The sequence below is a fragment of the Gracilinanus agilis genome, chromosome 2 (assembly GCF_016433145.1).
Source record: "Gracilinanus agilis isolate LMUSP501 chromosome 2, AgileGrace, whole genome shotgun sequence".
Lineage (NCBI taxonomy): Eukaryota > Metazoa > Chordata > Mammalia > Didelphimorphia > Didelphidae > Gracilinanus > Gracilinanus agilis.
In genome coordinates this window covers 422,498,401-422,510,937 of record NC_058131.1, presented here as the reverse complement: position 1 = coordinate 422,510,937, position 12,537 = coordinate 422,498,401, and the positions used below count along the sequence as shown (strand labels likewise).

The 12,537-nt window shown below is 39.7% G+C and overlaps 1 protein-coding gene across 1 annotated transcript in view; it reads right to left on the bottom strand.

Moving 5' to 3' along the window:
* The window catches only part of ASPG (asparaginase), a 155,126-nt gene that overhangs the window by 72,850 nt on the left and 69,739 nt on the right, over positions 1-12,537 (bottom strand). The window contains 3 exon segments of the mRNA XM_044659912.1: positions 2,472-2,591; positions 4,186-4,299; positions 5,070-5,252. Of these exon segments, the coding sequence (XP_044515847.1) occupies positions 2,472-2,591; positions 4,186-4,299; positions 5,070-5,252 (417 nt within the window).

Sequence of the window (12,537 nt, the reverse complement as noted above, 5' to 3'; positions counted from 1 at the left end):
AAGAAGAGTGAAGGAAAGATTCCATATATACAAAAATATTCAATTATAATCACTGTGATAGCAAAAAAAAAAAAAAAACTGGAAACAAAGTAGTTATCTATCAACTAGAGAAAAGGCTAAACAAATTGGAATGTGGGAAAATATGACAAGAAATTAGGAATTCAGGACAAATTGGGAAGGTTTGTATTTGCTGACCCAGAATGAGGTGAGTAAAACCAAGAAGACTTACTCTATGCCCACAGTAATGTAAAGGAAAACTATTTTGAAAGGTATCAGGTGTTTTGATTAAATTTGTTAAAGTTTTTTCCCTTAATTTTTTATTCTTTGTTACAAAGGTGGTGAAAAACACAAAAAGGGGATGAGTATATATAGTCCCTACTTGCACCAGATATTATGCTAAGTGCTTTATCTCATTTGCTCCTCAAAACGACCCTGTATGGCAGGTGTTATTGTTATATGCATTTTTAAAAACTCTTATCCTCTGTTTAATAACTTAATACTAAGTATTAGTTCCAAGGCAGAAGAGCAGTAAGGTCTAATCAACTGTCCAGGATCACACACAGCTAGGAAGTTTCTAAAGACAAATTTGAACTCAGGCTCTCCCGTCTCTAGGTCTGGTTCTCATTATATCCATTTTACAGTTGCTCAGAGTCACTCAGTTAGTTTAAGTGTCTGAGACCAGAGTTGAAATCACCTAGTTGCTTCTAGGTGGAACAAAGGATGGGGGAGACGGGGGGAGGGTGGTATTTAAAAAAATAAAATGATGTAAAAACAAAACAGAAAAGACACCAGAAGTCGCTGATCCATGCAATGAACAATTGTGATTTCAGAGGATTGGCTCATAGTCATAAAGCAGGCCTCCCATCCCTCAGTAGAAAGGTGGCCAACTACAGATGAAAAATGAGATAGATTTGGTCAGGAATAACCAAGGGTTTTTTTTTTGTTTTTTTGTTTTTGTTTTAATGTTCTTCTTTGTTATAAAGGAGGAAAGATTCTATAGTGGAACAAAGGAGGAGTGGGTGAAAAGTAATGTAATGTAAGAAGAAAAAGCATCTAAAAACCATTTACTTTTGAGGAGGTACAAAAAGATCCCTAAGGAGAGGACATAAAGAACCACCTCTGTCTTCACACATTGAGAAATACTCAGTGAAAGAAGGATCCCCTCTTGTCTTAGGTTCAATGCATTTCGAGCCTTAAGAGTCTGACTTGTCACCTTCACCTACTCTACCCAGAATGGAAACAATTCTTTCTAACACTTTCCCATAATACCAGTACAGAAATCTCTTCCCAAGCCTTCTTGCCCAATGGTCTTTCAGCCTCAGCTAGAACTTTTTGATAGAAACCATATTTTTTCTCTTTTTGAACCCTTACCTTCTGTCTTGGAATCAATACTATGTATTGTTTCTAAGGCAAAAGAACAGTAAGGGCTAGGTTAAGTGACTTGCACAGGGTCACACTGCTAGGAAGTATCTAAGGCCAGATTAGAACCCAGGATCTTCCATCTTTGAACTTGGCTCTCTATCCACTGAGCCATCTAGCTGCCCCTCAAAACCATATTCTTTTGTTAGCTTATTTTAAATTTTAATTTTTAGATATGAAATATATTCCCTTCTCCTCACTAAATCTCAAGGCCTCAGTTTCCTTATCTATACAGTGAGAGACTTAATTATTTCTAAGATCTCTTCCAGCTCTAAAATCATATGAAGTCAATTTGATTCCATTCAACAAGAATTTATTAAGTGCAAACTGCATGCAAAGCATGGAAAAGTGTACTAAAGAAATACAAAGTTCATTAAAGAAAAGGACATTGACTCAAGGAGCTTACATCTAGAAAAATAATATAGGACTTTAAGGTTCTTTAAGGCATATGTCTGTTATCTCATCAGATCCTCACAACAATCATATGAGGTAAGTAGTGAGAATTATCCCCATTTTACAGATGAGGGAACTTTAGACTCAAAGAAGGTAAAGGATTGCCCATAGCCACACAGCTCATATCAGAAGAATTAAGAATCAAGTCTAGTTCTGGGGCAGCTAGGTGGCACAGTGGGTAAAGCACCAGGCCAGGAGTTAGGAGGACCCAGATTCAAATCTAATCTCAGACACTTCCTAGCTGTGTGGCCCTGGGCAAGTCACTTAATCCCATTTGCCTAGCCCTTCTGTTTTAGAGTTGTGACTGAGACAGAAAGTAAGAGTTTTGCTTTTTGTTTTTCAACCCTATTTCTACCCTTCAGAGTCATCCAGAATGATAGTAGACATTTTCCACACCCTGGCTTTTTAGTACAGCAAAATTACTAAATTGTAAATACAATAGGAATAGCTAAATGCCAGACTCTACTTAAAGGATAGGAAAATTGCTTTGCTCTCTAGAGTGGCAGAGTTACTTGGCTCCTAAGAGTGGCTGTAAAAGATGGTCAGTAAAGTCCTCAGGTTTCACAAAGCTGTGAGGCAAGTCACAGACAATCACTCACCTGGCTGCAGTTCAGATAGAGGAAGTTGGCAATAAGCTGGACAAACTTGCTATCCCGAAGTGAGACCTGGACATCTTCTGGCAGGGGAGTCATCTCCCCCCTCAAGTTCTTAGTTAGTAGCTGGAAGAGGAGGAAATGTTTCCTAGCATCAGAGGATCTTTAGAATTTCTCATTCAGCCTGGACCTGAACTGACATCACTTCTCCAATACCCCAGTAAGAATCACCTATCCAGCCTCAACTTCAAGCTCCACAGAAAGGGGAGTCATTTGTCTCTAGGCTCAACTTATCCACTTTCAGACAGTCCTATTAGACTTGTCCTTATGCCTAGCTGAAATTTGCTTCTTAAATGATTCTAGTTCTGCCCTCAGAAATCAAGAAGAATAAGTGGGCTCCTTCTTCCACATGCTAAATGAGAAAAAAACATATAGAATAACCTGTCTTCTTACACTAAGGCACCAGAAATAGTTAATGAAGAGTTACAGACAACAATGTTTCACCGCTCTACAACCTTCGCTGCCCAAATTTTTCTTCTCTGAGTTAAACATTCCTAGTTCCATCAAGCACTGTCTGATACAGCATTATCTCCAGTCCTCTGATCTCCTCAGTAAATGCCCTTCCCCAAAATATGGCATTCAGAACTAGACTAAGTTTTCCAGATTTGATCTGGTCAGGATAGAGAATGACAAGATTATCACCTCCCACATTCTGGACTCCATAAGAATAGCCAAAGTTGTGCTAACTTTTTTGGCTGACATGGTAGTTCCAGTTGGACTTGAATTCCACCAAATTCCATCTCCAGTTTCCTCATATTTGCACAGGTTTTAATGTCAGGATATGCATGTCAGGATATAGTCCCTCTTCATTTCCACTTAATAGAACCTTTATCTTCCTTCAAGGCTCAGTTCAAGTATTAACACCTATATGAGACCCAATCTCCTACACCTAAGCACAACTACATAAGAATACACATTTAGAAATCTACACAAAACACACACAGACATTATAAAAAAAGAAAAAATACACACATAGACGCACAGAAAGACGTTCCCCCTATACACACTGTGGACAGGGCCTAGCACATAAAAGTGCTCAAGAGAACTGGCGCCAAGGAGCCATGGGTTCGTGATATATGTATATAAGATAGGGTTTTCCTTTGTTTCTTTGTCTGTTTTTAAACCCTTTTGTATTCAACACTGTTTATTGGTTCCAAGGCAGAAGAATGACAAGGGCTAGACAATGGGGGTTATGCAATTTATCCAAGGTCATACAACTAGGAAGTTTCTGAGGTTCAATTTGAATCCAGGACCTTCAAACTTTAGGCCTGGTTCTCAATCCATTGAGCCACCTAACTGCCGAAAAAAAAGGCAGTTTTAAACCCAACATGAAGGAAAACTTTTGAATTATTAGAGCTAGGACAAAATAGAATATGCTCAGGAGACAGTGGACTCAAGAGGTCATCCAAGCAAGCCAAGGCTGGATAACCACTTTTCATGAATGTTACAGAGAAAAATCTTCTGGTTTGAGTTGGATAATTTCCAAGGCCCTTTCTGAAATCCTGTGCTTCTGGCCTGGTTAGGCTGCTCATATACAGACATATATTCATTCACAAACCCATACGGACAATGGTCCACTCAAATTCACACATATATTTACAGATATATATGTCTAACACACACATGTCAAAAAGAGCCCACAGGCCAGCAGGCTGTTTACCTTCTTCTTGTCCTTCAGGGTGAGGTCATCCCGGCCCAGCACATAAGAAAGCTTGGCCAGGGCTGCCTCAGATGTCATATCAGACCCAGAGATGATGCCAATACCTGATATAGCCTATAGAGAACAAGAAGAGATGAGGTTAGAAAGGCATTCTGTGCTGCCCTGGACTAGCAACAACCCACTTTCCCTCCTCCTACTTCTACAAACTTTCTGTGGTTGAGTTTGCAATCACCCAAATGGTTAATGGAAGCCTTGCTGAAATAGGGAACCACCATCCAAATAAGGTCTAGCCATTTTAGAGAAACTGTCAACACATTTTAAAAATTCTCACTGCACACTAGGAATATAAGGATTCTATGTTATTGAGAAAGAAGGAAGAAGGAAAGAGTTACATGGGATAGCAGGGGGAGGAGGAGGGGGTCAATGAATGAGTAAAGAATAAAAGAATGAGCAACGAGATGTCTGTGGTGTTCCAGAAAGAGCCATGGGCAGAGTCAGGCAACCTTAGTTCTAATCCTAATTCTGCCAATAACTCCTTGTAATCTCAATCGAGGCTCTTTCCTCTTCTCTAGTCCTTAGTTTCCTCATCTGTAAAATGAGGAGATTGGATTAATGATCCCTAATTTCCCATCTAGATCTAATATTTCATGTTTTCTGTTCTGAGGTCTCTCTCAGATCTAATGTTCTATGTTCTAAGACACCTTTCCATTCTGGCATTTCAAAAGTATATCAATGGATTCAATGGATTCTTTCCTGAACATCATTTGGCTTTGGCCTCATAGGAAATCTTTCTAAGCCAATTGGCCAGTCCCCAAACCATAGTACTGGGAAGAAGATCACATACAACCAGTCTTGGCTCTACCCCCAACCTAAGCCATCCTCACCATGCCAGCTGCATAGTCTGAGGTCACAGAACCCTGTAAACAATGAGTACAGTTGACAATGACCATTCCCCGCTCTGTGGCCTCCTTCAGCTCCCAAAGCAGATCAGAGTTGGTCGGTCCGTTGCCTGTGCCAAAAGTCTCCATCACCACCCCCTTCATGGGGGGCTGTAGGAAGGCCCTCACCTACCAAGAGAGAAGCCAGCATGAGCAGTGAAGAAAACATAAGAAAAGAGTAAAATTAAGATAGGCTCTAATGTGAAGGGGCCCAGGCTATGAGTCAGGAGACCTGCTTTCTACATTCTCCTTGGTCACCAATGTGCAATGTAACTTGGAATAGCCCATTCCCCTCACTAGACCTTAAGCTTCCTCCTCCATAAAATGGGTAAGATGATGAAGATAATGACAATAATAATTAAAATAATAATACCTGTCCTACTTCCCTCATGGCACTGTCATGAGGATCAGTAAGAGAATAGGTATAAAATAAAATTGCTTCTAAAAACTACACATGTAATTATAATGACCAAGCTGAGCTCTGAAAAACAGTTCAGAAAATTCACTCTTTTCTTTGCTGAGGTAGAGAATGACAGGTGTGGATTACTGCATAGATTAATAGGCTGAATTTTTTTTCTCTCTTTTTTTAGTCATGCTTACAAGAGATGGATCATTAGGTAGGGGAAATAGGACAGATAATATTCAGAAAATAATTTGATAAAAAAATGAATAAAATAAAGATATATACATGGACATGGTACTTTTAAGGCAAACTTAATATAATATACATATACAGAAGAAGAGGCACAATCTTAGATACTCAGCTGACTCATTTTAAAGATGCTCAGAATGTTTGTTTGCTTAATATCCTAATCCTCAAATATGTATTCTCAAACATCCTTCTATCTATACATCTTGGCACATATTAAGTTATTAATAAATTCTCTATCTATCTACAACCTGAAGCATAAAGGGGTTAATTCTCTTTCCCAGGGTTACTAATAAGTGGCACAGTGGATTAAGTGCTGTGTACATGTGTGTATGTACATATAAACACATATGCACAATATACATACCAGATTGCGTATTGGGGTGTGTGTGTGTGTGTGTGTGTGTGTGTGTGTGTGTGTGTGTATTCATCAGTATAACAAGTTCTTGGGAGAAACTACTTTTACCTATATAGATCAGCACCTTCTCTACAATTTAGTCTTTTTTAATTTTTTAATGACTAGTAACAACTCTAAGACAGAAGGTCATGGGATAGGCAACAGGGATTAAGTGAATTGTCTAGGATTACTTAGGAAATGTCTAAGGTCATATTTGAACCCAGGTCTTCCAGGCATGGCTCTCTATCTACTATGCCACCTCTACACCCCTCTACAACTTAAGTCTTTTTTTTTTTTAAACCTTTACCTTCTGTCTTTGAGTCAATACTGTGTGTTGGCTCCAAGGCAGAAGAGTGGTAAGGGTGGGCAATGGGGGTCAAGTGACTTGCCCAGGGTCACACAGCTGGGAAGTGTCTGAGGCCAGACTTGAACCTAGGACCTCCCATCTCTAGGCCTGGCTCTCAATCCACTGAGCTACCCAGCTGCCCCCTACAACTTAGTCTTAAGTTGCCCGATACCCTAAGAAGTTAGGTGAGTTGACCAGTTCCTCCTGGCCAGTATGTGTCAGAGACAAAATTGGAACTCAAGATTTCCAAATTCTAGGACCAGCATTCTATCCACTACAGCATGCTGCCTTTCAATATCAATGCAGTACTAAAGTAGTAAAGTGCTAGAAGGGCAGATTGGTAGCACAATAGAACACCAGGGCTAGAGTCAAGAGGACCTGGGTTCAAATCTGATCTCATATACTTCCTAGTTGTGTGACCCTGAGCAAGTCACTTAACCCCAACTGCCTAGCCCTTATTGTTCTTTTCATGGAATCAATATTTAGTGTCAATTCTAAGATAGAAAGAAAGGATTTTTTAAAAAAGAATTGATACTAAGGCTTTAAGGTAAGATTAAAAAAAAAACGGTCTAGTCATGTAAAGAGAATGGGATAAGTAACAGGGGAGATCTGGGCTCCTCTGCTATATGCAAAAAGTGAAGAGGACCAGGGAACGACCCCTTATGCTTTGAGTGGACCCCTCCTGGGGAAGATCTGCAGAAGGTCACATGCAATGGTCAAAGAGGTATAGCTTAAAAAAGTATCCTCATATTCATGGGGAAATGATAATTAATTCTCAACTCAAGTTGTCTTCTGGCAAATATGGCGCAAAGGGTGACCCAAGGCTATCCAGCGGGCAATGCCAATGAAGCACAAAGCTCAGACAGTTCCTGCCCAAACTAGGTAGGTTCTGAGTTCTTGTCCACTGTCTGCCAGCTAAAGATCAGCCTCGCTTGGACAAGGAGACACAATATTGGAAAGTTGTCTACCCAGAGGAGGACTAGAGGTGGCAGGTGGAGGAAGAGAAGGGGCAGAGACTTTATAGAGGGGGGCTGTGATCCATGCTCATGAAAGAAAGGCACAAACTCAAGAGATTACAAAGTCTCGAAGTATTTAAATACTACATCTAATGATAATAATTACCACTTGCAATTATTAATTAATTAATGAGTACTATGAGGAAAAGCAACCATGGAGTAGGAGTAGAAAAGAGGACAACTTTGGAGTCAGTCAGGCATTTATTAAGAACTTAACTAAATGCCAAGCACTTAGAGCCTCAGATATTTCTTAGCTCTGTGACCTTGAGCAAGTCACTTAATCTCCATAGGGCTAGGAGGCAGTTAGGCGGCTCAGTGGATAGTGCCCTAAAAGGGCTGGAATCAGGAAGACTTGAGTTCAAAACCAGCCTCAGACACTTCCAAGATATGTGACCCAAGGAAAAATCCCATCTGACTGCCTGACAAAAGAATCCATCCACTGGAGAAGGAAATGGCAAATCCCTACAGAATCCAGAAAATCCCATGGATAGCAGTCACAATAATAACAGCAACAAAAGTGCCAAGCATTGTACTAAAAACTGGGGGTACAATTTTACCCCCAGTTTTACATTTTACAGATGAAGAATGGGGTGACTTGGCTGGGATTATATATAGTAAAGGTGTGAGACAAGATTTTCCTAACTTTTCACGTCCAACATATTCCCTCCATTATGCCGAAGCAGAATACCTGCAGAGTACACTTGGACTCTCTTCCAGTCCTGACTCCTCCCCAGAAAGAAAAGCATTTTACTGCTATTGAACTAGGATCTCTCCTGGAGATAAGAGTGCCTGCACTGGGGAGCTCATGGATCCATGGAGATATATGGAGGCACAAGCTCCATCTTTTTGTTTTAAGTTCACATCATTACAGCATTTCAAAATTTCACAAAGTGCTTTCCTCATTACAGCCCTAAAAGGTAAGTTGGGTATTATTATGCTTGCTGATGGCCTGATTGATCCTCCTTTAAACAGACAAGAAATGGAGACAAAGACAAGGGAAGTTACTTAGCCAAGATTACATAGCCAATAAGCATGAGAGCCGGTATACAAACAGATCTCCCGACGCTGAGACCAGCATCTTTTCCTTTATTCAGTGCTGCCATCTAATAGAAACACACAAGTTCTCTTTTTCAGAATGTCCTCGGTTCTCTAAGCCAAGACAAACTATGAAGGAGAAGGGAGAGAAGAATAAGCATTGGAATGGAAGTCAGAGGACCCAGGTTTCAAACATGGCTCCGCCACCGATTTTACTACCTATATGACATTGAACAAGTCACTGTTCCTTCTGGTCCTCCAATTCCAACAGCTCCAAATTATAGGAATTGGACTCGACGACCTCTAAGATCCTCCCAGTTCTACATCTATGATCATTCACCCTTGTGTCCCTGTTTGTTAAACTCATCAGCTACCAGGATGACATATTTATAAACTGATATCTCCTTTGAGAACAGGAGCCCTCACTCCCCCAGCGAAACCCAGTGATTAAAATAACCTGGAGGGGGACAGGTCCGCCACTGCTGAACGACCTCAGATAAGCTCTGCAGGGCTCAGTCTGACAGCACATATTTTTATGAGCCATAAATCCACACGTAGGAACACAGAAATATTCATCAGCAGAACTGTGCAAGCAATCTAGGTGGGCCCCTGGAGAACCCAGGTCTCTCGCCTGGGTGGCCAGAGCTGCCAGCCCCAGTAAACAGCCCTTTAAATCCCTTTGCTCACTCGAACCTTGGGAACCATCACGTTCCAGAGACAATTTATTTAATTAAGGAGCCATAAGCAGGCCTTTATTTTTCACCTGAGAAAAGGAATGTCATTGATGGGAAGCCACCTGAATGGTGTTTCTGCTCCTAGAAAGTGTAAAATGAGGCAATCAATGGATCTGGGAGCAGGGAGGGAAAGAAAATGATTCATGGAAACATGGGAAAATAGTTTTAAAATTTTTTTAAATGAGGCAGTTGACCTTGATGATCTCCTAGGCTCCTCCTTTGTCTATTATTGTGTATCTAGAGGTTCTTTGGCCTGTTAGCATCCTAGACCCCCTTTGGCAGTCTGATGAAGCCTATGGAACTTTTCTCAGAACTAGGTTGTTAAATGTGTAATAAATGCATGAAATTACAAAGGAAACCAATTTTACTGAATTATAGTGATCAAATCATTTTAAAAATTAAATTCACAGACCCTGAGCTAAGAAGCTCTGCTCTGGGATCCTCACCTGTTCTGACATTTTATGGTCAGCGATCTAAAGAGCCCTCGAGCTCTGACATTCCATATTCTATGGTCCTCTCCGACATGCGGCATTATGGAGTATGCATCTTATGGTCTATCCAGGGTCGGTATGCAATTATGTCAAATGCTTTGTTAGCTAAACTCAGTTAAGCTGCATTTACAGGGGAAACTAGATAACACAGTGGATAGAGCACCAGATTTAGAGTCAGGATGACCTGGGCTCAAATCTAGCCTCAGATTCTTCCTAGATGTGTGACTCTGGAAAAGTCACTTAATCCAGATTATCTAGTCCTTGCTGCTTTTCTGTCTCAGAATTGATACTAAGACAAGAAATGAGGGTTTTAAAAAATAAATAAACTATATCTACAGCACTGTCCCAATCTGCCAGTCTGGTAATTGTGACCATAAAAGGACATGAGGTCAGTCGGTCATGTTTTTCACAAAGCTACACTGGTCTTTGTATCCGCTGTTTATTTTTTGAGACACTTTTTTTTTTTTAACCTTTTAAAGATACTTTTATTTAATTTGAATGGTTGGGAGGCAGAGTGCAGGACCTGAACAGAGAAAACATCAGGATTTATTTTTTTAATTTAAAAATACTTTTTTTACTTTTTAAGTTTTTAAAAATACATTATTTTAAAAAATTATTATTTATTTTAAATTTTTTTTTCTTTTAAAATTTTGAATTATAGGGAGAACCATCACTTTTAAAATAGTTTTAGAATTTTAGCAAGTCTCGAAGCCAAGCACACTGAGCATAGTTAGTTTACTCAATTGTCTTCCATTCGTTTTAGGGAAAATTTTCACACCTACTCTTCTTCATTCCTCTGACACCCACTCTTTTCTGTAGTCTTTTTTTAAAACCCTTATCTTCTGACTTAGTATCAGTTCTAAGATAGAAGAGCAGCAAGGGCTAGGTAATTGGGGGTTAAGTGTCTTGCCCAGAATAACATAGGAAGTATCTCAGGCCAGATTTGAACTCAGGAAAGATAATCTTCCTGACTCCAGAACCAGTGCTCTGTCAGCTTCACCAAAGACACAGAATTCCTACTCAAAAGCTTGCAAATAGCCTATTCATATATGCAAAATACTTATAGAATAATTAAATTTCAATAGCTTAAAATAAGTTAAATTTTTATTATTACTCTATTATAGTCAGGTTTTTTTAAACTCTTACCTTTTGTCTTAGTATTCATTCTAAGATGTGAGTGGCAAGGGCTAGGTAATTGGGGTTAAGTGACCAGCCCAGGGTCACACAGGTAGGAAGTTTTTGAGGTCAAATTTGAATGCAGGTCTTCCCAACTCCAGGCTTGATTCTCTGTCTTCTGAATCACCTAGCTACCCCTTCTACATAGTCTTTCCAAAAAAAAATCACTGAAAACTGCCTAGCAGTTACATCTGGTGTCATTTTTAGCACCCTGTGACTTAGCTTTAGCCTTCTCACTGGAATTTATTCTCTCTTATTTATCTTGAGTTTCAACTCACTATAAACTTTTTTTGGTCTGTTATGACCTAAACAGAATTTTCCCTAGGGGAAAAAAAAGAGAGAACTAAGTTCAAGGCCTGCCCCTAACACGAACTGGCCATTTGACCCTAAGTAAGTCACTTACCTCCTCAGAATTCTAGGCAGATCTCTTTGGAGTTACACATCAGAAAAGGTGCCAGTCTGTATGAGTAGAGGAAGTATCCTCCTAAGAGCTCCCTATGCCAATAAAATCAACCTTGCATCTATATCGCAGTCTTTATTGCCTTTTACATAAATCTAAACAAATAAATAGGTCCTTTTTTTCCCTCAAACTGAGAAAATAGAACAAGAAAAACCAGTGTTGAGTAGTTCTGCCTTCTTTCCCATTATCTACTACCACGGTCACATCCACCCTGAGAAATGAACCTATAACTTTTTTTTTACTGTTGTTTTTTTTTATAACACAATTTTAGTATTTATTTTTTAGAAAAGTTAACATGGTTACATAATTCATGCTCTTACTTTCCCCTTCACCCCATCCTCTTCCCCACCACCATGGCCGATGCGCATTTCCACTGGTTTTAACATGTGTCATTGATCAAGACCTATTTCCAAATTGTTGATAGTTGCATTGGTGTGGTAGTTTCGAGTCTACATCCCCAATCATGTCCACCTCAACCCATGTGTTCAAGTAGTTGTTTTTCTTCTGTGTTTTCACTCTTGCAGTCCTTCCTCTGAATGTGGGTAGCGTTCTTTTCCATAAATCCCTCAGAATGAACCTATAACTTTTTGAATCATCTTTTTTCTCAGGAAAATTTTTTAAATATCCCCACACACTCCCTTTTCCTTTTGCCTTTAGTATTCATTATCAAACTCATCTCCTTCTGAGCCTTTCTATTTTTAAAACTACTACTTTTGCATATAAGCTTTGATATTCCTCCTCCTTTACCTGGCCCAACTTCTATCTTCTTTAAAAATATAAGTTGGGGGGAGGGGGGCAGCTGGGTAGCTCAGTGGATTGAGAGCCAGGCCTAGAGACAGGAGGTCCTAGGTTCAAATCTGGCCTCAGACACTTCCCAGCTGTGTGACCCTAGGCAAGTCACTTGACCCCCATTGCCCACCCTTATCTCTCTTCCACTTATAAGTCAATACACAGAAGTTAAGGGTTTAAAATTAAAAAAAAAAAAAAATATATATATATATATATATGTTGGTAGGGCAGCTAGGTAGCACAGGCCTAGAGTAGGGAGATCTAGGTTCAAATATGGCCTCAGACATTTCCTAGCTGTGTGACCCTAGACAAGTCACTTAA